At 39.0% G+C, this 27,873-nt stretch overlaps 1 protein-coding gene across 1 annotated transcript in view; it reads right to left on the reverse strand.

Moving 5' to 3' along the window:
* Positions 1–27,873, reverse strand: part of cdh13 (cadherin 13, H-cadherin (heart)) — a 578,498-nt gene that overhangs the window by 34,459 nt on the left and 516,166 nt on the right. Inside the window, exon 10 of the mRNA XM_052028448.1 lies at positions 772–914. Within this exon, the coding sequence (XP_051884408.1) occupies positions 772–914 (143 nt within the window). The remainder of the gene's footprint in view (positions 1–771; positions 915–27,873) is intronic.

Raw genomic sequence — 27,873 nt, forward strand, 5'->3', positions numbered from 1 at the left:
TTTGTTTAGAATGAAGCTCTAAGAAAATGGCAAATTAGTAGAACTCCTGACTTATAGTTAGTAGAAATAGTTGCTTGTGATTGTAAGGACAATTATATATCGGTTGTCTTTAAAGTTACAAGTGCTTAGCTGCTTTGGCATTGGTTGCTGTTTTCATTTCAATTTAAGGAAGCCTGCACTTGTATTCATGGCTCGGTTCCCGGTACAGTCATTGCTGAAACTTGTTTTCTTATCCAATTAGCGGACTAGTTTTCCATGGAAAACTGATTTAAAAGCCTGCTAACAGAATAAGAAGACACATTTTGCAGCACAAATAACAAAGGTTAGTAATCCCAAGCTTCCAAAATCCAAATTAAACAGCACCAATATAACAGGGGCACAAATAAATTTCTGTAGAAATTGATTAGCCTGGCTCTGAAGCAGAACGAGCTTCAAAATCAAATCAAATCAAAGTTTGACATTAGCCCTTTGTGGAACAGTGATGGTATTTTCTACTTGTTTTCAAAAAGATGAATGAAATGTTGTTTCCTTGTGAGTCATTCATTCCAAGCAATACTTCATTTACATCAAACTACACGTTGGTATTATTAATCCATTTAGTGTAAAGCCTGAGTAAGTTGATGTGACATGGACTAAATCGAAGTATCAAATTTTCTCTATGCTTGACAAAAGTTTATTCAATGGGTCCTTTAGTCATTCATGTTACAATCAAAATTGGCACAGAACCATTTTATAACACAAGTACTCAAAAAAGAAATGACAGATACATACCATTATCAGTTGCAAGAAATAAGGCTGTGTATTGACTGTCATGTGCATAGGGAGATTCCCGATCCAGGGCTGCTCTGGTTGTAACAGTACCGTTTGTAGGATTGATGGTCAGCCAGCCGGCAGGATCCTGAAACTGCGCAAACCTGCAAAAGACAACTTCAATGTCAGTATCTTTCAGTTTCACTTTAAAAAAAGCCAGAGATTACAGTAAATACATAAACCTATTTGATATTTTCCTTACAAGTTGCAAAGAGTCCTCCACCATTATTTTTATCTCTACTTATTTTTGTCCTGTTAAAGGACAGGATTATCTAAACTGTGGAATTCATATTAAATTATACCTGCAATCTGATTAGCTATTTCTGGGATCCAAAGCAATTTTATATTTGAACTTGAAATCTGACAAAACCAAATGAACAAAACCAAGTCTAGTTAACAGTAATACACTTCTACTGATGTCCTGAAAATTAATCCTACTGTAACTGGGGCCTTATAACCACTGGAGTTAGGAGATGAAAATCAACAATGCTTCACCTAAGTTATGACTATGTTATTAGTTTGCACTTTAACAGCCACCGTGCACACTGCAGCAATTTATGATCTTGGTTGTGTCACTGGGCAACTCAGTTTACATTCAAGCTTCTCACTCAGCATGATACAAAGTGTCTGAGAGCAAGTTCAAATATTTATCCTTTCAATTGTAACAAACTTTATCAGCTTTATTTGTCTTTTGAAATTATCCAAATATTTATCATAATACATTAATAAAATAATGTACATCCTCTTATAGCCTGTTTTCATTTATGTTTATCTAAATGATGGCATGTAAGAAATAGGACAGTAATTATGGTCCTATTGCTTTCATACTTTGAATCAAATAACTTTGAATCAATATTTCACATGATTATCAGAGCTACGTATATTGGACTATATATTCTGAACAGAGAATGGCTTCCATTTCTGCAACAAAAATAAAACATTTTGACTATTATGTTATTAGCTTCTAACTTAAATACTGCTTCAGACTTGAATGTACAATCTAACTTCTCATTACCGTGTAGTTCTGAGGGATTGCTGCACAGTCAGAGGTACAGTATTTTAGATGAAACATTAAACTTGCCCTATCCCCCCACGGATAACTCAGAAATCCCTTCGTACTTTTAAAATGGCACAGTGGTGCAGTTAGTAGAATTGTTGCCTTGCAGTGCCAGAGATCTGAGTTTAATCCTCTGATTTAATAGTGTTGTCCATGTTGTCCCTGTGGGTTTCCTCTGGGCACTCTCCCTTCCTCCCACATCTTAAACATGTGCAGATTGGGAGGTTAATTGGTCACTGTAAATTGTGCCGAGTGTGTCGGCGAACGGCGGAATCTAGAGGAAGAATGCGGAGAGAATAAAAAATAGGTTTAATGTAGGATTAGTGTAAATGAGTGGTTGATGGTCAGTGGGACTCCATGGGCTGAAAGGCCTGTTTCCATGTTGTCTATATGATTCTTTCTGAATCTAAAGAAGAGAGCAGGGGGATTTTCTCTAATGTACTTGCCATTTTTTTTGTTATATCATACAGAGGTAATCTATTGCTGCTTGTGGGAGTTTGCTGTGTGCATACTGCAGTCATGTTTCCCACGTGTCAACAATGACCATACTTCAAAAGTACTTAATTATCTGCACAGCCTTTGGGATGTCCTGCAGTCAACACAGGTGTAATTTAAGACTTCCTTTCTTACCATTGAACATAAGGGACTAACAGACAGGCTAAATGAGCCAACTAATTTAAATATACAATAGAACTGGAACAGGCATGGGAGTTGCTGCCTATACTTACACCAGCAGAAATACACTGTTGGGTGATTGTGCAGAGGAAAATGACAAGCATGAACAGAACTTGACCGAATTTAAAATTATTTCTAATTGGATATCAGCATGCTCAGTTTAATATAAAGATTAGTAAAGCAATTCTATGCATAAATTGGTTTGGATACATCTTTAATGGAATTAACATACAATGAGAAAACTTCTTTCCCGTTGCTGGTTTGATGTTACTTTCTCCATACCAGTTCATCCTGCAGTACTCAGTGTATTACTGGAAGGTCAGCATGTGGCAGTTCCAGTCAAGCTATACTTGATAAATTATAGCTGTCACTGGTGTGATTTAAGGCTCCTGTGCATGCCTTAAAGCTATATGCATCATGTGACTAAAAACCCATAATGGGCCAAAAGCCTTTTGGCACTTCTCCTTTCACACAAAAAATTAATATTTTAGCAATCTATATGATAAAGAACATAACAGAAAAATGCCAAATATGCTCCACTAGTAATAGGAATCACTGTCTCTGTTATTTTACAATGTCAAACTTTGAAAGCTCAATGTGTGATAAAACTCTGAAAGTTATAGCTTGTCATATCCATTATTGATAAATGTACAGCAGGCGATGGGCTGCAATAATTTGCTTCAGAATGTATATTTTTAGCTTTATTTTTGTGTTCCTCTGGTTAAAGGATGTCAATATTTGAGAATGAAACATTGCTTTTCATTCTGGGCAGCCTGCAAGCACAGTGTGTAAATTACCTTCAGTCCAACAACTGTCCACTTCCTCATCCTCCAGACACACCGTATACATTTTATCACACAGGGGGATGGGTGACAGTACATTTTACACTAACTTGTCTCAGTATAGATACAATGACACTTGATTTCTCTTCATGCTTTCTCATTCATTCATTCTGTACACAACCATACTCCCCATATTTCATGTGATATCTTAACAATATGCTCACCATATTTTTTTTACCAATGTCTATCATGATAATTTTCCTCTTCTACCAGCAGAAGGGACCTCTCACTTGTCCTTTGTTTGGTAAAATAATCTTCAGCAAACTTCCTGAACGTCAGCTCAAAATGTCTTTAGTTACTTCAGCCTCAAGGTGTCTAATTTTCATATTCATAACATGGCTTTAATTTTCTATCTGTATAAAATGGTTTTAACAATATTCATACCGAAGATTGTTTAGACTATTTAATTATCTTCTGCAATTGCAATTCTTCTTTTAACTTTTCTTGCTTTGGCCATCTGAAGACAAGTAAATATAATAATCCACTTGCAGGCCATGTAATCCAGGCTGTCAGTACCTGGGTGAAAAGGGTGTACGCCCACCTAAGGGATCTAAAATGCAGGACCTACCAAAGAAACTCTCTTTTGAGAAAAGGAGATGGGAACCAGCAGGATATTCTACTCAAATGATGATGCAAAGTAACTAATGGCGTAGTCAAGCCCTATGTCAGCAATGCTAGCCAAGTACAGGATAGCATGGAGGGGTGTCCAGGGTGCCCCAATGGTCACAGAGACCTTGGGACAGGTTGACTTGTAGTTTGGTGTAGAAATTCTGTGCTGCTCTAGAAATGTACAGCTTTCATCATTTCAACAAGAAAAATCACCAGATCTGTCTTCACTTGAAGTTACTTACAAACTTGTCAAAATACAAAGTTAGCTGAAAATCTTAGAATTTGTGATTGAAATACAAATGGGCTTTTAACTGACTACAATGCCAAAATTACTACCTTGTACAACATCTGGGCCTACAAACAAACTCTTATGGAGATGTATTCCAACCTCCTCACTAAATATATCAAAAAAGAAAAGATCCAACATATTTGAAAGAGTGGTTATGTTATTTTAGCCTAGCCCTCTATCTCACACATCTGTTATCTTTACTTAGCACATGGCTTTGTTTGTACAGGCATGCTGTCTTTAAAATGAATAGCTCTTTAACCAGCTTGATGTTATTACTATTGTTGAATGCACATTGAACAGACACTTAATGGCAGCAAGCATTGGTAACAGGAAGATTCACGTTTCAAAGACCACGAGATCATTGTGGGCAGCCTTCTTCAAGGTTAGTAGTAAGTGATGTCGCTTTATCACTAATCACAAATTTTGCCCTCCTTATAATACTTAAAAGTCTTGAGCCCATTCATGTTTCTAGTCAACTTTAACTTTATAAAAGTCCATGTCCACATTGACCTGGAATGTCTTGTGTGAACTTGTCACTATATAATTATTCTCACCATCATTGAAGGTACTACTAGGTGATTGCAGAACAGGGCAATTATACTGTGAAAACTTTACAGGGGCAATGTTTTTGTAAGTGGATGTAGAGACTTGTATAATGGAAATATAAACAAAAGAAAGCAGGATAAATTTAGGAAGGAACTATTGCCTAGAAATCAGATTCTGACATATTTTGTGTGCCAAAATTGTGCTCTATGTAGCACTAACACAAATTAAAAGTCACTGAAACAAAATCACAAGATTAGGACATCCTTGCTGTGAGGAATTGTTATTATGCTTCACTCCCTTTAAGACACCCTGAACGTGTAGCACACAAGCTTGCCTTGAGGCCGCAGGTGATCTAAAGCTTCCACAATCAGTAGCAGTCACTGGGCTGTTATCACTTCAAGGAAACCTTGATCTGTACCACGGGCTGACAACAAAACCCCGTAGAGACATTTTAAATTACATAGGTACGCTTGAAGTACTCCTTAATGAACCATGAGTTAATTATGAAGGCAACAAGTGTCTAGCTTTTGATCCAATTTCTGTTGGTAAGTAATTAATGGGCAGTGGACACATTCACGACATCATCAATGTGTAGAATGTGAGGGGGAAATAATATTGAAGTGTAACAAGATATATTCACTCCAATTTCCTAATGGATGGGACTTTAACATGAAATGGGGCAATTGCTTTAAAAATCAAATCAAAATTGTATTATACCTTATTGAGGTTGATCCTTAAGAATAGGACCAAAAGGAGCAGGAGGAAGAAGGCAGCTACCAGGATGCGTTCTTGCTCTGTATCCATAGCCTCATCTCCCAGCTGGGTACCTCTATATAAAGTACATTCTTTGTGAGGGTCTCCACTTTGCAGGTGTGAAAACTGGTGTGCAGATCCCCTGGTGCAGGGTTTCGACCTGAAATGTTAAGAGTTCCTTTCATCCCCACAGATGCTGCTTGACCCGCTAAGTTCCTCCAGCAGTTTGTTGCTCCAGATTCCAGCATCTGCAGTGTTGTGTCTCCCCTTGATGTATCTTGTGTGAGGTTACTAGCCTTAGAGGAGACTACTGTAGCCACCTCCTGCCAGACTCTTCTTATGCTGCTGCTTGCTTACAATTTGGTTCCTTTTCTGGTAGTCCACAGCAAGTGCTAGGAGATCTAGGCAAGGTGAAGTCCTCACACTGGCATCTCATGGGATACATTTTAGTTCTCGTCTCTGTACATAAACCACCCTAAAGCTACTTCTAACTGGACTTTGGTCAATTCCATGTCTTTTTTGTCAAGGACCCAATTGGGTGTTAACGCTAAATTCTGCCTGTTTCAGTGCACCAATAATAGATGCAATTCTAGTCCTAGGCACTGTTATTTCTCTTTTATCAATATATTAGACAGAGGCCTACCAGTCAGAAATGTGCACCACTTCACATCAACCATATTGGGAGCTCACAGGGCAGTGAGTGCCAGTGCACTCAAATGTACATAACCTCCCATATAAAAACAGACTATTTCAATTGCTAGAATTTTTGTCACGCCCTTCTAAATTCCACTGTCTACATTACAATTTAAATTGTTAGTATAAACTTATGTTGTCATTATCTAGTCCCAAAAGTGGTGGCTCAGTCTGCACCTCCAAGCTCCTTAACCTCTGCAGCAGAGAAATATCTTATTCAGAATCTCACGCCTGCATCCCTGGTCCAATTATCTCTCGAACCTCTAACCTCACATAACATAAAGACTACGCTTATTGTGCTTTCTCTCTTTGCAACACCATGGGACACCAACTCATATTCTTAGTCTATTTATAAGTGATACTGTGAAAGTGGTTGGTATTCCTTCAGCTGTAACATACCCCCTCAATAAACAAAGAAATAAATACTAACCATCCAATATTGATACAGTTCAATTTTCAATGCAGCCCCAAACATCAGTCTTCAAAGAAGACTATTAAATCAAAATATCTATGCATATGCCTTCTCTGCCTTTCAAGTGAAATTTTAATTTATTTATTGTTTGTGGCAAATTGTTGTAATTTTTCTTCTTGCAGTTTTATTATCTGAAAACGTGAACACTGAATTACTTTGTGTGAGAATCGAGGTGGTGAATATAATGTACTGTAGCCAAATGCAAAGTTGTATACATACTGAAGGTAATGAAATAACATTCTAGAGTGTTCTTACTTTGAAAATCTTGAATGAAGATATTAAACAATGGTAGAAATGCATACTTTGAAGAACAGTTGTCATTTGCAGAGTCTGGATTTTCTTCCCAAATAATAAATAGCTGGGAAATGAAAGAAAATGATATGGGGAAGTCTTCTGTTTTAGTTACTTCCATTTGGTGGAATATTTAAACCAGCATTAATACACCCTTCCATTGACCTGACCCAGTCCAACATTTCTCCCAATCCATATATCAAGGTTAATGCCAGTAAGCATTGATTTTAGGAAATTAATTGAGAGAAATGTTGAACATTCAGCTTGTATGGCTGAATGTTCTGAGTCCTCTGCTACTGGATGCCCGGTTGCAATACTATTTACTTGACTTCTTCTCCATTTTCTCCTGCCCTTTTGCTGGTTCTTTATGATTTGAAGCAGGACAATCATTGGGAGAAATGTGTTTTTTTTTCCTGTCTGTCCTTTTAAAGCTCTTGCACCAAAAGGTAACACTGCACTGCATGAGATAATCCATCCAGATGGTGAAACAGACCTCGTGGAAAGCAAACAGAGCACTGATGATAGCCATGTAGTAACATATATAATTTATGTGGCAATATTTTTATGCAGCAGGGGTTATTATGCAATCAGAAGATGACCTTGTGTTATTTGTTCCTTGGCAGACACCATTTTGGTTGAGACTCAAGAGGATGCAGATGCCAGAATCTGGAGCAAAAGACAAAATGCTGGAAGGATTCAGCTGGCCAGGCAATATCTCTGGAGGTAGACAGACAGTCAACATTTTGAGTCGAAACATAGACTGTGCACTTCCCTCCACGGATGCTGCCTGGCCTGTTAAGTCCCTCCAGTATTTTGTTTGTTGCACCATTTTGATTGATCTGTATAATGGCTGTGTTTGCAGGCATGTGCACTCAACTGACTTCAAGGGAATAAATAAAACTTCATAAAAGGTGAAAATTTTGCTTGCCCCTTTTTTGTGTTGAGATATAACAAGCTGGGAATACATAAGTAACACCAGACCATAAAATTGGATAGTAACCGCATACTTAGAGTGCAAACCTCACTAATGAGGGACATTGAGACGGTTCTTCTAATTAATATTACAACTTATATTATGGTCTCTTTACATAATATTGTCAATTTTCATGGAAAGGTGGATATACAGGTTCTGATAGACTATAGTTCCTCATTTAATACTGAATACGCACTTATTATTTAGGCTTAGTTCCCCAGTCTATTGCTTTCCTGTTACTTGCATAAATACATATTGATGTAAACTACCTGGAATTGACTTCAGGTTAAATAATGCATCACAGAAAACAATAATTTGTGTATTTTTGTTATCCAACAGTAACCACAAAATAATTAGAAAATGAGTTCAGCTTTTAGCAGTGAAGGATTATTTTGTCCCAACATATTCTTGCTCATACCTTGTTTAATAGGTTTCAGTGACAATCAAAGGCAAATGGGACTGACTGTGTTCCACTCTAATAAACTGTTATGTTCTCTGTTGCATAAAAACTCACTGCTGTCCTTTGTAAATGCTTTATTGTTTGGCAATTTGAGTGCAGGCTTTTCTCTACCTGTGTCTGGATTCCTAGATAACTCCAAAGGGGAAATATCCTCTCAGTACCCACTCTCTCAATCCACCTCAGAATCTTATATGACCACTTCCCATTCTTCTAAATTCTAATGAGTGTGGGCCCAACGTGCTCAGACATTCTTTGTATGCCAACCCCTTTATCCCAAGAGCACATCCTTCCTTTCATATGGAGAGCAAAGATATATACTGTATTGCAGGTGTCTCTCACCAGTGCCCTGAAAATCTTCCTCAAATCTTTGCCACTTTTATCATCCATAACTCTTGCAATAAAGGCCAATATTCTATCAACCTTCATAACTATTTGTTCTCCTGCATGCTAACTTGTGGTATGTCACATATTAGGTCAAAAGTATGTATTTTGTACTGCAACATGTTGTTCTCTGCTAATCATAATATAATTATTTATATATATAGGATAAAATACAACTTGCCTTGTACAATTCTTTGGCGGGAATTTGGATAATTTATTAAAATATACATCTTATCTACCGGCCAAGAGCTTGCTGTGGCCAAGCAATGAACAGCATCCTGTGTTATCTTGACTTCGGTGTCTATTTAACTTCCATGAAACCTGGTACTGGAAGGTGCTGGAAATGCACAACAAAAACAGAACAGGACTCTATACCAAACATCAACAGCCGTGTGGATAGATAAAAAAAATACATTTGTCTATCTCCTTAAGCAATCAAAAAGAAAGCTGTGAAATGAGCAATACAGAGTTTGAAGTAGAAAGTTTCAGATGGAATATTGAATCAAATATCATGTCAGCTACAGATGGAGAAAAAAAGAGGGAGATTCAAGATAAAAGGAAATGCTTTATTAATATTTTCAGTTATAAAATGTTAAAGGGGTTAGACTCTAAACTTATTTTTAATCATTTGTTCATGGAATGTAGATGTGGCTGTTATGACTGACATTTATTGTCAGTCCCTACTCTTCTCCTGGACCCAGTAGCTTGCTTGAGGGTAATAGTGAGTGGCAAGGAGTGGGTGGGGGTCAGGAGTCACATACGCCAGACTGGGTAAAGAAGAAAATTCACAAGCCATATAAACGTCAATGACACTTCACTAGTTTCTGGTTCATGTTATCCACTTATTACTAGCAGAGACTTTTATTTAAATTTAATTCCCCAGCTGCTGTGGTGGGATTTCCAATATCATCTAGATCATTAGCTCATGAAACACTATATTGCTGTAGCACTTGCCTGTATGAGTGCAGGTCCAACACTCAAGAAGATTAATGTCTCCCAGAATGAAACAGTCCACCATGGTAAACATTAATTGTCTCTGTCATCAGAGCACCATGGTCACAGTGGGCACCATCTACAAAATGCACAATAGGTAATTGCCCAGGCTGCTCTGAGAGAACCCCTCTAGTCCCTGACCGTGACCTCCAAGAAGGACAAGGACAACAGGCACCTGGGATGCCACTGCCTGCAGGTTTTCATCCAGGTCACACACCATCCTGATTTGGAAATCTATCACCATTACTTCATTGTTATTGGGATTCCTAATCCAACAGCAGTACCTACGTCAGAAAGACTACAGTGGCTCAAGGAGCTGGTTTACCATCATGTTCTGAAGGACAGCATAGTGACACAGCTAGTATAGCTGCTTCCTTGCAGTCCCAATGATCAGGTTTGGTCCTAACCTCTGGTGCTATGAGCAGAGTCTGCACATTCTCCCTGTGACCACAAGGGGACATAATTTTAAGGTGATTGGAGGAAGGTATAAGGGGGATGTCAGGGGTAAGCTTTTATAGACAGCGACTGGTGGGTGCGTGGAATGCACTGCCGGCAGAGGTTGTGGGGCAGATACGTTAGGGACATTTAAGAGACTCTTAGATAGACACATGAATGACAGAGAAATGGGGAGCTATGTGGGAGGGAAGGGTTAGATAGATCTTAGAGCAGGATAAAATGTTGGCACAACATTGTGGGCTGAAGGGCCTGTACAGTGTTGTAGTGTTCTATGTTCTGGGTGCTCTGATTTCCTACCACATCCTAAAGACTTCAGGGTTGGGAGGTTAATTGGACACTGTGAATTGCCCCTTACGTTCATGCAGGTGTAAGAATCTGCCGAGAGTTGATAGAAATGAGGGGAGAATGAAATGGGATTAGTGTAGGATTAATGTAAGTGGGTACTTAATTGCCAGTGTAGACTCAGCAGCCTTTTTCTGTGTTGGCCTTAACAGTAACACACAGAACACAAAGAAATGAATAAATAAAAAAGTTAATTTTCAGTGCCAAAAATTAATGCAGTAATTAACTATTATCATATTTTAATAATGTAAATTTAGCCAGAAAAAGGCAAGCCGGATTTCTCTTGTTGTTTAATTTGTATCTATCCTATAAGTACGGTATTTTTGCTAGATTCAATGCATTGTATTGGTGAGCCAGGCTGTGAGGTGCTTTTCTCATGTGGTTAAATGAGGAGCAGAGTGCCTTGGAAAGAAACCTCAGGATTTTTGCATTAAACTGCACATTTGTCTTCATTTGAAGACACTGCATAAATAACAATGCGTCCTTTTAAGCTCAGGGTTATTTTCACAGAAAAGAACCTGGGCTTTGAATAAGAGGATTAATCTTTTTTTGTGTAGAAACATTGTGGCTTAGTTTAAGTAGTGGTTGAAAATAAATTGTGTCTAAGGCGCCTTGCATAATTTAGTTAAAGTTTGCATGGTCAAAATTAGCACCTAGCAAACAATTGGGAATTTGTGAAAAGACAAAAAAACTGCAGATATTGGCAATCTGCAGATGTAGTAAATTATTGGAAGGTCTTCTGAGAGATCAGATATAAAAGTATTTGGACAACAAATGGCTGATTAAGGATAGTCAGCATGGCTTTGTGCGTGGTAGATCGTGTTTAACGAATCTTGTAGAGTTTTTCGAGGAGGTTACCAAGAAAGTAGATGAAGGAAAGGCTGTGGATGTTGTATACAAGGTCTTTGACGAGGTCCCACATGGGAGGTTAGTTCAGAAGGTTCAGACACTAGGTATCCATGGAAAGGTTGTAAACTGGATTCGAAATTGGCTGTGTGGGAGAAGACAGAAAGTGGTAGTGGATGATTGTTTCTCAGACTGGAGGCCTGTGACTAGTGATGTGCCTCGGGGATCTGTGCTGGGACCATTGTTGTTTGTTGTCTATATCAATGATCTAGATGATAATGTGGTAAATTGGATCAGCAAGTTTGCTGATGATACTAAGATTGGAGGCGTAGTGGACAGCGAGGAAGGCTTTCAAAGCTTTCAGAGGGATCTGGACTAACTGGAAAAATGGGCCAGAAAATGGCAGATGGAATTTAATGCAGACAAGTGTGAGGTGTTGCATTTTGGAAGGACAAATCAAGGGAGGACATACACAGTAAATGGTAGGGCACTGAGGAGTGCGGAGGAACAAAGGGATCTAGGAGTTCAGATACATAATTCCTTGAAAGTGGCGTCACAGGTAGACAAGGTTGTAAAAAAAGGCTTTTGGCATCCTGGCATTCATAAATCAAAGTATTGAGTATAGGAGTTGGGATGTTATGGTGAGGTTGTATAAGACATTGGTGAGGCCAAATTTGGAGTATTGTGTGCAGTTCTGGTCACCTAACTATAGGAAGGATATCAGTAAGATTGAAAGTGTGCAGAGGAGATTTACTAGAATGTTGCCGGGTCTTCAGGAGTTGAGTTACAGGAAAAGATTGAACAGGTTCGGACTTTATTCCTTGGAGTTTAGAAGAATGAGGGGAGATTTGATAGAGGTTTACAAAATTATGAGGGGTATAGACAGAGTTAATGCAAGTAGGCTCTTTCCACCTAGATTAGGAGAGATAAGTACCAGAGGACATGGCTTTAGGGTGAAAGGGGAAAGGTTTAGGGGGAACATTAGGGGGAACTTCTTCACTCAAAGAGTGGTGGGAGTGTGGAATGGGCTGCCATCTGATGTAGTAAATGCGGGCTCACTCTTAAGTTTTAAGAATAAATTGGATAGGTACATGCACGGGAGAGGCCTGGAGGGTTATGGACTGAGTGCAGGTAAATGGGACCAGCGGAATAAGGTTTCAGCACAGACTAGAAGGGCTGAATGGCCTGTTTTTTGTGCTGTAGTGTTCTATGGTTCTATGATTCTATGGTTCTAATCTGAAATAAAAACAGAAAATGCTGTAGATAGTCGGTGGGTCAGACAGCATTTGTGGAGAAAGAAACAGAGTTAATACTTCTGGATGATGATTCTTCTTAGAACTGGAAGATATAGGAAACAGGCATGTTTAAACCTGTGGGGGTTGGAGGGGGATGGAGAGAACAAAGGGAATGGCTGTGACAGGGTGAAAACCAAGAGAAAACAAATGCCACAGACTGAGGTAAAAAGCAAATTGCTGAAAGAACTCGGGTCAGACAGCATCTGTGGAGGGAGGTGGACAGTCAAGACTTTAGGTTGAGACCCTTCATCTGAACTGACTGCATCTTTCTCCACAGATGCTGTCTGACCTAGTGACTATTTCCATCATTTTCTTTTTTTTTACTTCAGATTGCCAACTTCTGCAGTCCAGATGCTGGGTCTCGACCCGAAACGCTGACTGGTTATTTTCCTCCACAGATGCTGCCTGACCCTGCTGAGTTCCTCCAGCAGTTTGTTCTTTGCTCTGGATTCCAGCATCTGCAGTCTCCTCTGGTACAGATTGGGATTGATTTGGACAGGGTGCTTGAGATTTGTTAATGGCAACTAATCTGCCTGGAGGAGGTGTAAATAGACAGAGGATAGAAGAGAGAGAAACAAACAAATCAAGCTGGGACTGTGAGACAGGACACAGCAGCTGAAAAGTGAAATAAAGAAGAACCTTGGAGGGCCAGTCAGCACCTGCTAAGAGAGACAAACTGAGCTACGTCAGATTGGCCAGGGACTGAAAAGCAATAAAACAGCAGATGCTTTCAACCTGAAACAAAAAATTGAAATACCTGAAACATTCAGCAGGTCAGGAAGCATTTGTGGGGAAGGAGATGGAGTTAATGCATCATGCCAATGAACTTGCATCAGAAGAGATAGCACAACAAAATTCCAACCTCCCCCCCCCCCAACAAAACCCACCTGATCTGCCAAGTACCTCCAACATTAATTATTTGGAGGTTTCTCCTGAAGGGCAAAACTTCAATTTCACAAGCCCTCAAAGGGAATCGCCATTTGAATCATCAAAAAATGCAGTAGAACTGCTTGCCTTCTGCTGTTCCAACAATAAATAGATTTTGAATAGTTTTATCAAAGTGGGTCTTGAAATGAAAGTCATTGTGTGAAGATTATAGTTTTTTATCTGTCAAAAGAATGAGAATTGTATAATTTACAGTTAGCACTACACCTCTGATAAGTTATTTGAGCAGATTAAGTAGTCACCATGTACAACATCACACTAACCTGCCTCTTCCTTAAAAAGAAATTCGACAATCTACTCTGCTCTTGGCATATAAGACATTATGAGTGTGTGCACAGAGGAAAATGTGGTGGCATTGTTACCGATTCACTGACTTCATATTTTGCAATCTATTGAAACATTGTTTTAATGTGTTTCTGTGCTGGCTGTCTTGCTGAAGTGTGCATTTGGGAGAACCAGAGTTCATTGACCAACTTCGGAACTTCCACGCTTAACTGCGCACGTTCAGTATTCACCAGTTTTGCAGAGTTATGATAGTGAAAGCTGACAGTTTTATTGTCATTACAACTTCAAATTCCCTGCCAGTATTTTTAAATTAGGCTCTTGCTGCTTAATGAAGAACTGAAAAGCCTCCAAAAAAGACGAAGTATCTATTTTAACTTCCAGGAGACCAGTTATCTTCCAAAATGATGAGCTTTTATTCTGTTGCTGAAGAACATATATAAGAAATATTGTGAAATAACATTTGTGCACAGGCTCTTTGTGTGCACCCTAATTCCTGAGCTGTTTGCATAATTAAAGTGAGGCTGAGAAAGCAGTAAGAGCTCATGGCGATTTTGAGGATTAACATAGTCAGCTAGTCAGTTATCACACTTTCTCCTCCCCTGTATTTTTAATCACATGTTTTTAGTTCCTTGAGCATTTCCTGACTTCCTGGGAAGTCATTATTGTTTGATCTACATCATTAAACTAAATAACATGATCATCATGACGTTGTTTATAGCACTGTGTCGTTTGCAGATTGTTCTGCTGCATTTCCCACATGGCAGAATCAGAATCTGAATCAGAATCAGGTTTATTATCACTGACACATGTCATGAAATTTGTTGTTTTGCAGCAGCCGTACAGTGCAAGACAAAAACATAAAAATTACTGTAATTCACAAAAATAAATAAATAGTGCAAAAGAGGAATAACGAGGTAGTGTTTATGGGTTCATGGACCGTTCAGAAATCTGATGGTGGAGGGGAAGCTGTTCCTGAATGTGGGTCTTCAGGCTCCTATACCTCCTCCCCAATGGTGAAGAGGGTACATTCCTGGTGGTGAAGGTCCTTAATGATGGATGCTGCTTTTCTGAGGCACCGCCTCTTGAAGATGTCCTTGATGGTGGGGAGGGTGACCATAACACATAGGAGCAGAATTAGGCCATTTGGCCCTTCGACTCTGCTCCGCCATTCGATCATGGCTGATTTATTTTTCCCTCTCAACCCCATTCTCCTGCGTTCTCGCCGTAACTTTTGATGTCCTGACTAATCAAGAACCTATCAACCTCCGCTTTAAACATACCCAATGACTTGGCCTCTATGGCAATGAATTTCACATATTCACCATCCTCTGGCTAAAGAAACCCTCATCTCTGTTCTAAAGGGACATCCTTCTATTCTGAGGCTGTGCTCTCTGGTTCTAAACTCTCCTACCACTGGAAACATCCTCTTCACGTCCACTCTATTCAGGCCTTTCAATATTCAGTAGGTTTCAATGAGATCCCCCCTCATCCTTCTAAATTTCAGCAAGTACAGGCCCAGAACCATCAAACACTCCTCACACATTAACCCTTTCATTCCTAGGATCATTCCTGTAAACCTCCTCTGGACCCTCTCCAATGCCAGCACATGGGGCGCAAAACTGCTCACAATGCTCCAAATATGGTCTGACCAATGCCTTATAAAGCCTCAGCATTACACCTTTGCTTTTATATTCTAGTTCTCTTGAAATGAATGCTAACCTTTGCTTTCCTTTCAACCGACACAACCTGCAAGTTAACCTTCAGGGAATCCTGCACTAGGACTCCCAAGTCCCTTTGCACCTCAGATTTCTGAATTCACTCCCCATTTAAAAAATAGTCTACACCTTTATTCCTTCTACAAAAGTGCATGACCGTACTGTATTCCACCTGCTGCTTCTTTGCCCATTTTTCCCAATCTGTCCAAGTCCTTCTGCAGACTACCTGCTTCCTCAACACTACCTGCCCCTCCACCTATCTTCATATCATCCACAAACTTGGCTACAAAGCCCTCAATTCCATTATCCAGTTCATTAACGTATAACGTGAAAAGTAGCAGACCCAACACCGACCCTTGTGGAACACCACTAGTCACCAGCAGCCAACCAGAAAAGGCCCCCTTTATTCCCACTCTTTGCCTTCTGCCAGTCAGCCAATCTTTTATCCATGCTAGTACCTTTCCTGTAATGTCATGGGCTCCTGTCTTGTTCAGCAACCTCATGTACGGCACCTCGTCAAATTCCTTCTGAAAATCCAAGTAAACAACATCCACTGACTCTCCTTTGTCTATCCTGCCTGTTAATTCCTCAAAGAATTCCAACAGATTTGTCAGACAGGATCTCCCCTTAAGAAAAATGCTGACTTTGTCCTATTTTATCATGAATTTCCAAGTACCCCGAAACCTCATCCTTAATAATGGTCTCTAACATCTTACCAACCACTGAAGTCAGGCTGACTGTCCTATAATTTCCTGTCTTTTGCCTCCCTCCCTTCTTAAAGAATGGAGTGACATTTGCGATTTTCCAGTCCTCTGGAACCATTCCTGAATCTAGTGATTCTTGAAAGGTCACTCCTAGTGCCTCCACAATCTCTTCAGCTACCTCTTTCAGAACTCTGGGGTGTAGTCCATCTGGTCCAGGTGATTTATCTACCTTCAGACCTTTCAGTTTCCCAAGCACCTTCTCCTTAGTAATAGAGACTACACTCACTTCTGCCCCCTGACTCTCTCGAATTTATGGCATGTTGCTGGTGTCTTCAACAGTGAAGACTGATGCAAAATACTTATTCAGTTCATCTACCATTTTTTTGTTCCTCATTACTATCTCTCCAGCATCATTTTCCAGTGGTTTGATGTCCACTCTTGCCTCTCCTTTACTCTTTATATATCTGAAAAAAACTTTGGTGTCCTCTTTTATATCATTGGCCAGCTTAACTTCATATTTCATCTTTTCTCCCTTTATTAGTTTTTTAGTTGCCTTCTGTTGTTTTTTAAAAGCTTCCCAATCCTCTAGCTTCCCACTAATTTTTGCAATATTTTATGCCCTCTCTTTTGCTTTTATGCTGTCTTTGACTTCCCTTGTCAGCCACGATTGTCTCATCCTCCCTTCAGAATGCTTCTTCTTCTTTGGGATGAATTAATCCTGAATCTTCTGAATTACTTCCAGAAACTCCTGCCATTGCTGCTCTACCACCATCCCTGCTAGGGTCTCTTCCAATCATCTTTGACCAGCTCCTCTCTCATGCCTCTGTAGTTGGCAATGGGTGTGACTGCCTCCTGAAGCACAGCGTCCAGGTAACTCTCTCCCTCTCCGATGTGTCGCAGTGTTTGAAGCTCAGATTCCAGGTCAACTTTGAGCCTGAGTTTCTCGAGCAACCCACACCTTGCTGCAGATGTGGTCACCAGGAACCACAAAGGGGTGCACCAGATCCCACAACATGCAGCTACAACACATCACCTGGTCCTGCATCCCTACTTTATTTAATTAGTTATAATTTGTTGTATTTTTACTTAACTACTATAAAAAACCTTACCTGTTCTTAACTGCTACTCACCTGTGCCTCCTCGCTGAAGCCTCTTGAACCAAAGCCTCAGAATTCCCACTCCTACACTGGCCCACTCTCACTATGGCCACTCCACTTTACCCTACCTTCCTTTTATTGGCTGAGTTGCCACACACTTAGCCAATCACACAACTAGCTCCTCCCCTCTGCTGCAACTCATGTGCCTGTGATGGGAGCTGGCTGAGTCTACAACCCTCTACAGCCTCTTACTATCTTTCACATTGGAGCCTCCATACCAGGCGGTGATGCAACCAGTCAGAATGCCCTTCACTGTACATCTGTAGAAATTTGCAAGAGTCTTTGGTGACATACCAAATCCCCTCAAACTCCTAGTGAAATTGAGCCACTGGCAGCAGTGAATAAACTTCAGAACTACTGGGAGATGTATTGACATGATGAAACACACAAAGTAAATGATAATTTTTACCGTTCTCTGGATGAGGAATCAAGAAATCATGTTTGACTTCATTAGATAATTATAGAATGGGAAGGCTATTTGACCCACTGTTTCATCCATGCAGAAAGTCTGTCTGTCCAGTGCTCAAGAATCATAGGAACTTCAAAAGGCCATTTAGTACATTGCATCCATGAGACGACTTTAGGTTGATCCCCTTCTCAGCTCCTTCCATTGTCTTGCAGGTTATGGCTCTTCAAGACCTCATCCAGGTATATTTCTTTTCAATGTGGAGAGGCTTTCTTCCTCCATCACTCTCTTTGGCATTGAGTTCCAGAACTGCAAGCTCCAGATCCCCCCTGCTCAGGTGAAAAAACTTCCAGAACTCCTCACTAATGCTTCCATCACTTAATTTAAATCTGTTCCACAAACTATAATTTCTCAAAGAATTGCAGGGTTTTAGCTCTGCTGCTCTTCTGGAAGACTCTTCCATTTGATCATTTTTCGTGTGAAGAAGAATTTGCTTATATCTATCCCAAATCTACATTTTACTGGTTTGAACCCACAGTCTGCAAATTTGCTTGGAATACAAATAGGCAAACTGGCCTGGAAGGATCTCATTTTGCATGTTCTTTCATAGATCTCAGGTACAGTTTAGAAACATGCTGAGTGAGGAATTATTCACCTTCCAAGCTTTTGCTGCAATCAGAAACTCAAGTCTACCCAACTGTTTTCATGATGCTTCAAGACATCATGAACAAACTATATCTGTGACCACTGTAGATTTTTTCTCAGTAGCATGATACATGGTCTCTGTCACTTCTTTGTGCAGAGGCAGTTATTTGCAAATGGAGGTAATCTACTGACAGCTTAAGATGTTCAATTGAATATACCCAGTTATCCATAAATTACACATTCATAATGCTCATTATATAGTATCCATAAATATATGATTTAGAACTTGTTGAGTTATTACAAGATGCATAAAAATGACTATAAAGTTTTCTCAGCATGGCTGTTGGATGGATTAATGACTCTCACTACCTGATTAATGGTCCTTGTCTGACACCTTTCTCAAACCTCTCTATGGGCTATAAATCCACACTAACTGCTTAGCTCAATATTTTATATTCACCATATTGGACAGATTAGAACAGTGGGAGTCTTGATTTAAAAACAACGCTGAGAGTTTTACTGTTGTCCTTGAACTGATGTTCTATCAATATATAAGTCTCTTTTATTACAGTTCAAACTTTTGTTTACACTGTTGTTTACACTTTGTTGCACCAAGTTTTCATTAATTAAATTTTCATGCACAAGTTATCTGATGGGACACAATTCCTGAACAACATATCAATGAGGTGATTATTTCTTTCTAAAGTAAAGCATTATTTTAACAACATGAAATTTTGATCAATAATATCTATTTCAAGCTATATGGAATGTCGTGATTCAATATCAAACTTCAATATACCAATGGGTATTTTTTGTCTTTGGTTTATTATGCTTGTGTTGTTTGAAGCTTTCAAATTTCATCCTTTTCTTGATCATTTAAGGAAAAGTTAGGAATCTAATTAAAACTGTTTTATAATTTAGATTTTACTGAGCAAAATTGATATATTATACATGTATATCTATTAATCTATATGATCTATGGCAATATCTAAAAACATAAAAAAACTTAAGTAGGAGTAGGCCATATAAATCCTTGAGCCTGCTTTCCCATTTAATAGGATCATGGCTGTTGGTGTTAGTTAAAGTTCTTAGTGATAATTCAGTAGAGATATAGGCTTTAGAAATGTACTAAATACAAACACCATCTTTAATATTCTTTAATTTTTTTATATATATACTCTGCACTGTTAGAAATGCTATGAATATAACTTAAGGCATGGTGGGATGCTTTACCAAAGAAAGAGATTCAAAAGGCAGAAGAAGAGCATCAATAGTTCAATACTGGCTGTTCAAGATGTAGCAGTCAGCATATGAATGTTCATTGTGTTAATACCTTGAGAACCACAGACATGGATGAGATAAAAGATAAATGAGAGATTGACAGGCAACAAACTGTAAGTTATCAGAAATGTGGAACTTGGAACTTGTTGAGACAGTGTTGGCCTTCTGTCCGTCCTATGTGCAGAGTATTGCAAACAGCATGACGATAACTGGATGGACCAAAACAGTCAGCTGTCCATCAGTCATATCCATTTATGGTCATATTAGTATCTGTTAATTGTCAATCATTATCTCTCTTCTCAACTGTGCATAAAAATCAGTGTATTCCAACAAACTGGGAGACTATCACCAGACACTCTCCCCTGCATGCTTATTTCAGTTGAATAAGCACTTGTTATTTCTGTATCTCTGGATTCTGAGTGGAACTTGTTTCACAACATGACTAATCACTTTTATCAGCTCCACTTTCCATCCTACCTTCATGTTACATGGCATCCAACAAATTACTTATCTCTGCAGATTATTTCCACAGATGAAAATAACCCCCTGAATCGTTCTAGCATTTTTGTTTTTATTTCAGATTTCTGACATCTGCAGAGTTTTTTTCCCAATCTAATTATCTCTTTCTTGAATACATTCATCCACAGCCCGCCACAAAATAGAATTCCAAAACCCTCTGAAAGAAGAAGTTTCTTTTTATCTCAGTGCTAAATGGTCGACTCCAAATCCTGAGGCTATTCAGACAGGCAACAGAACTAATTCTGTCAGCAGCTATTCAGTTAATTTCTTTCAGAATGTTATATGTTTCATGACATCACTTCTCTTCTGAACTCCATGGCATAATGGCACATCCCAATCAATGTCTCTGCACAGGACAGCCCTCTCATCTAAGGAACCAATCTAGTGAATCTTCCTTACATTCCCTTGAAGACAGGTTTTATCCTTCCTTCAGTAGGGACACCAATATTTGGTATTATTGTTAAATTACCAAGAATGGATAACCCCATTTACCATGAGCTTTGGAAGGCTATTATCCATCTCTGAAAGTCTGAGATCCAATCTTGCCCACTAATTTGTGGGCATGTTCAAATATATCCTTCTGTGTTCACTTCCACATTTCCCTTTATCTGCTTTGCTATACTTACAGCATGTACTTTTATACCAAAGCTTAAGTTATGACTAACTGTTCTTAGTTATAGCTTAAGCTATCCCACTCATACCTCTAATAAATGAAACATAAATTTAAGAGAAGTCAGAAAAGTTCGGCTGCTAATAAAAGACATACATTGATTAAGGAAGAAGTCTTTGGTCACTGGGGGAGGTAGTTGAGGAGAGTCCAGGTGATAACTTTTCCCATGGTAGACATCAGAGAGACCCTTCTGCTACTGCCACAGCAAGATTTGTCACCTTTTTTGAAGATGGTCATGATTATAGCATCACTGAGGTCCCTTGGCATCTCCTCCTCTTCTCAGATGTGGACAATGAGATTGTGGATTGGTGACTGGAACACATCACCATTCAGTTTTAGAACTCCGACAGGGATATTATTGGCTCTTGAGACATTGTTGTTTTGTGCTGGGATGTGGATTTTTCAAATTCATGTTAATTGGGTGTGCTAGTAATATGGAGCTATTGTGTGATGTAGTCAATGGTGGTCACATCAGAGACAGAGGAGGTCATCAAAATGCCACCTCCCAGTAGCCGCAGTGTGGATTCCATTCACCCAGAAGCACAATGCACGTGAATTCACTGCATGACAGCTCCAAGAAAATGTGGGGTGCAGTACCAACTGTTATTCATGGACTTATTCAATATTACAAAAGCCATTGACTCCATCAACTGGAAGGGACTGAGAGGCACTTTCCTGAAATCTGCTTGCCCACCAAAATTCATCTCCATTTGACATTTGCTTCATGATGGCACACAAGCCATCATGCTTTATCAGTACTTTACAAAGGAGTCAGTCTCAGTGGTATCGAACAAGGATGTGTCACTACTCTAATGATTTTCTCAATCTTTATCACCCCAATACTATACTTCACTTTCAACAAACTTCTTGCTAATGTTCAGCGTAATGAGAAACTATTCAACTGATGGCAATTACACTCCAGAATTGAGATCATCCAGCCTCAGTAGTAGTAGAATACACACAATGCCAGCATTTGTGCACACTCAGATGCTAAGCTCCAAATTGTTTACTGAAGCATATGAGAGAACGAGCCCTGTAGGCTATATCCAAAAGACAATGGTCCTTTACTTAATTTCCCCCATTGCACGACACTGCCCTATATCTGGGCTCTGTTGTATTTTGCCTGAAAGGATAGTGGAGTTAGAACTCCATCCCATGGAACAAGTGACCAAGAAGATCTGCAAACTGCTGGGAAATGAGATTTATCTGAAGTCTCAAAATGGCTTCCTTATGAGGTAAATTACAAAGATTCTAGCTTTTCCCCCTTATGGAAATGCCTCTCTTTGTACCTTTTGATGTTTGTGTGATTGACCATACAAAATGGGGAGGGAGTTTTTAAGGTGGTATTGAGAACTTCATGTCAATGCATTAAGACTCAACAGAGGCCCAGCATAAATGGCAGAAGGAACAGACCACCTCACAAACTATTCACCTGCCTGGTCCATCAGGGACCTTCTGCTCCATCTGTGGAAGTCTCTTCAATTCCTACATTGGCCTAATCTGTTACCTCAGAACCCATAGAATCGAAGGGGAATCAAGTCATCCTTGATCCTGAGGAACTGCCTAAAAAGGTTATTGATAAATTCAATACTTCATTCACATTTACCTTTTCCTAAATCTCTATTATTGCCTGAAAACCATATAGATGGCAAGTAACATGAATCATTTATCATTATACATACCTCAGGCTCAAATCTGAATCATTGTTAAAATCATTGTTAAAACTCGTCACCAAACTCTGAGACCTGGGACTCAACACTTCCCTCTGTAACTTTCTGACCAACAGACCGCAATCAGTGAGGATAGGTAGCAATACCTCCAGCATGATTATTCTCAACACTGGTGATCCACAAGGCTGCGTCCTCAGCCCTCTACTCTACTTCCTATATACTCATGACTGCATGGCCAGATTCTGCTCTAGCTGCATCTACAAGTTTGCAGATGATACCACTGTAGTAGGCCATATCTCAAATAACGATGAGACAGGGTACAGGAAGGAGATAGAGAGCTTAGTGACATGGTGTCATGATAACAACCTTTCCCTCAATGTCAACAAAACAAAAGAGCTGGTCATTGACTTCAGGAAAGGGGGCGGTGTACATGCACCTGTCTGCATCAATGGTGTTGAGGTCAAGAGGGTTGAGAGCTTCAAGTTCCTAGGAGTGAATATCACCAATAGCCTGTCCTAGTCCAATCATGTAGATGCCATGGCCAAGAAAGCTCACCAGTGCCTCTACTTCCTCAGGAGGCTAAAGAAATTCAGTATGTCCCCTTTGACACTCACCAACTTTTATCAATGCACCATAGAAAGCATCCTATCTGGATGCATCATGGCTTGGTATGGTAACTGGTCTGCCCAGCACTGCAAGAAACTGCAGAGGGTTGTGGACACATCCCAGCACGTCATGGAAACCAGCCTCCCCTCCATGAACTCTGTCTTTACCTCTCGCTGCCTTGGTGAAGCAGCCAGCATAATCAAAGACCCCACCCACTCTGGTCATTCTCTCTTCTCCCCTCTCCTATGAGGCAGAAGATGCAGGAGCCTGAGGGCACATACCACCAGGCTCAAAGACAGCTTCTATCCCACTTTGATAAGACTATTGAACGGTTCACTTATATGATAAGATGGACTCTTGACCTCACAACTACCTTGTTGTGACCTTGCACATTATTGCCTACCTGCACTGCGCTTCCTCTGTAGCTGTGACACTTTACTCTGTGCTGTTATTGTTTTTACCTGTACTACACCAATGCACTCTGTACTAACTCAATATAACTGCACTGTGTAATGAATTGACCTGTACGATCGGTATGCAAGACAAGTTTTTCACTGTACCTCAGTACAAGTGACAATAATAAACCAATACCAATCTATGTCATTCTGTAATTCAATTGTTTAAATCCCATTTATTTCAAAATTCCACAATTACTCTAAAATCAATAAATTCCTCTGAAAAACAAATTGAAGAATTTCTTTCTCTTATGAATAAAGAATTAAGAATTTCTTTCTAATGTGGATATTCCATTCTTTTAAAACTATGGCTTGACAATAGCTTGTGATAACATGGCTCCTTTTCCAATTATTTCACTGGTTCCACTGATGTCTTCTAAAATGGTGTTTTGCAATTTCAATAAACATGCACATTTCGACACCATTTGAAATCTTCTGCATGCTGCAGAACAACGTCTTTTATTTTGCACATCCAAGAATGACAAACAATTTGTTTTTCCTTTCAACTGAATTAGAATCGCTAGTCTGTGCAGATAAAATGTTCCTTCTGCACTGGAAATGGTAATTATTCATGGACAAAAACCTGTTTTAAGTGGGTGCTAGCCCTAAATCACAGTGGACGTTGAATAACAGATTGTTGATGTTAATAGAGATTCTACACCTGTGGTACTCTTCAATACATATGGAAATACCACCCTTTCAGAGAACTTCACAGTCAAGAAATAAGGTACTTCTTTCAAATATTTTGAATCCCACATATCTGAAATTTTGTTCTGTTCCAACCATATCATTTGCAATGACAGACATATTTAATCAGGCAAAATCAAACACATGCTATTCCTTTAAGCCGTTCCTTTCCATCTTCCTTCCAACATTTATATATGGCTCAGCTATCTGCCAGAAACACCAGACACTAGAAGCTTAGTGTTATCCTTAATACCTTTACATTTTGAGGTTGATTTACTCCATCGTTGTCTAGGGTCTTTTGGCTTGACTGCTGTTAATGACTAGCTTTAAAATGGTAAAACCTCATTACCTAAAATTCTTAAAAGCAAGAAAAAAAATCGGAAGATACTGGAAATCTGAAATAAAAATGGAAAATAGTGGAAATACTTAGCAATGCAGCCAGCATCTGTGGAGTGAAAAACAGAGTTATGGATTTAGGTCAATGATCTTTCACCAGCACTAGGAATGACTGGAAATCAAATATGTTTTAAATTGCAGAGCAGGGAACTTGTGTGGAGATCAAAGGAAATCTCTGTGACAGGGTGGAGAATAAAGGGAGCTGAATGACACAAGTGGTGGAACTGCCAGTCATTCCAGTTTGGGATAGAACGAGCCAGTTCTGATGAAATTATGTGTTGTTAACTCAGATGCTGCCTGAACTGCTGAATATTTCCAGCATCTTCTGTTTTAATTGTTCAAGTCTCTTATGGTCCTGAACTTACTCCCAGCCAGGCAAGATATTCTGAAATAACTTGCTTCATTTCATGAATGTACAAAGCCAGGAATTTATAAAAGTGGTTGTTTTTTAATGTATTTAAAACCAAATAAATAATTAAGTACAATGAAATTAAGTTAAAATCTTATGGGGAGTCAGAATCCATGGAATTTAAAGATTGAAAAGCACATGCTATAAATGGGTTAATACTTCCAATATAATAAGAGAAAACTAAATATCATGGAAATCTATGTAACATAAAAGCAGTAACAAAAAGAGTAGTTTCTTGGCTATTTAAGTTATATTGCAGAAAATCAACTGTTCTGTTAACATGATAAAAATGGGTAACATTCATTCGCAATCAGTGTGAAAGGGATCGCATAAAATGTAATAGATTTAGTTTGTGAAAAATCCCACTGAATAGTATTATAAAATGGGAAATCGTTTTGTAGAAAGTGGAGTTGGAAACCTGATGCCAAGTAAAAGAGGCCAGCAATACAGAAAATTGAGTTAGAATTACTTGATCTAAGTCAAGTGCTACTTTAATAAGAAGCCTTATCCTCAATTGCCACCAGCAAAGTTAATTGATGCACTCTTTTATAGATAAGCTGGACAATTCAATGTTTGTTGGCAGACATCCGCTGCTTTCCATTGGCTAATAAAAGTGGCTTCTCCATAGACATAGAAAAATCCTTCAGTACAACTTATGATTAATGCAAAAAGTGGCACATGGGAACATTTCACTTGACAAGTAATTTGCCATATACAAACCTCACCTTTAACTGCAATAGTGTGGAGATTTTTAGATTTAATGCTGCCTTTGGATAAATATTATTTTATTCAAAAAGAGGAAGGGGAGAACACAGGCCAGTTAGCTTAACACCTGTTATAGAACACGGGTCTGTCCATTTAAGTCAGAGGTGGGGTGATATTTTTTTTCTTTCAAAAGGTCACAAGTCTCAAGAAATCTCCTCCTCAAAGTGTGGTGGAAATAGAGTCTTTGAATGTTTTTAAAATGAAGCTAGATACTTGATAAGCAAAGGGTTGAGTGGTCAGTACTGGAGCAGGAATGCAGAGCTGAGATTACAGTCAGTTCAGGGATAATTTTATTAAACAGCAGAGCAGAACTGAGGAGCCAAGTGGCCGACCCATGTGCTCTTGTGTTCACACGTGTTCCTGTGTTCATATTCCAAAAGTGTCCAAACATTCACACTGCAAATAGTTACAATAAACTGCCAATTTAATTGTTAGCCTTTGAATTATTATATGATCACCACCATAAAGCTGCTAGACCTTAGCTTCTGACCTTTTCATTTTACACTCAATTCAATGGCATGAAAGATTTATTACTACATACATTATAACTCAATTTTTACTGTTATGTCTAACTTTGTCAGCAACATTCTTGCCTTTGTCAAAAAATGTGTTTTCCAGTCTCAAACCTGAGACATTAGAACAACAACTTAAGTTGATATTCCAATGTAATACTTAAGTAGTCAGAGGTCAAGTCTTTGGATGAGAAGTTAAACCAATGTTTCATCTGCACTGGAAGGATACAGAAATAATTCTACAGGACCTTGGTAAATATTAATCCCTCAAATAATGTCAGAAAAACAATTATCGTACTTACCTACAGCAGATGGATCCATAGAGAATTGCTGACTATCACCTGATTCCAGTTCAGTTTGTCTTCAATTTCTGTACCTCTGCACTGAAACGCAGAAGTTGGAAACAAGCTGCCTGGAAGATGTGGAACATCTGATTTCCTGTTTCACCATTGGACTCACAAATAAGATCAATGACAGAGCACAAATGTACTGAGCAGAGGGACCAAATGCATTTTGCATCTAGCCCCTCAGCTTTACAGCAAAGACGGTATAAGTAGCACAACCCCTATTAATTTCTATGGAGTTACCAACATAGAATACGAAAGGTATGTGTAGATAAGGTTTTCTTATTCCTATAATTTATTTTATTTACAATTTGTGTGAATTGATTTTAAGTTTTTAACAGTGTTTTAAAATAATTTAAGTTTACTTGAACAGATTACTATTGACTATCAAAAGACTATCAGGGCTATCCAGGGGCATGGCCTCAGTATCCATTGCTTGAGGTCTGGTCACTGCCCCATTTTGCTCATGGCACATGCCTATGGAGAGTGAGCTCAACCTGCCCTCCATGTCTAGCTAAGTTTCGTGTGGACAGACAGGCACCAAGTTTAGGCAATGGGCTGGATCAATGGTGATCCAACCATTATCACACTGTGGGAATTGGCTGTGTACATGCGGGCTTCAGTGTTTCCTACATTACAATGGCCATTGTTCTTCAAAAGTACATATCATTCGAAGTTAATGTTTGGGATGACATGCTGCCCTGAAAGGCAATATAAGAATGAAAATGTTTTGTTTCCTTCTCCTTGATGTCTGCTCAGTTTATAGCAAGCATGCTTTAAAGGGGTTATAATGAATTAATGCTATCATGAAATCATTATTTTAGTAAATGCATACAACATTTAAGTAACTCATGCAGATTTTACTAGTGCTTCAGGAGACAATAAGAATTTTTAAAATATATTTTCTTCCCACTTAAAG

The sequence above is a fragment of the Pristis pectinata genome, chromosome 13 (genome assembly GCF_009764475.1).
Source record: "Pristis pectinata isolate sPriPec2 chromosome 13, sPriPec2.1.pri, whole genome shotgun sequence".
NCBI lineage: Eukaryota > Metazoa > Chordata > Chondrichthyes > Rhinopristiformes > Pristidae > Pristis > Pristis pectinata.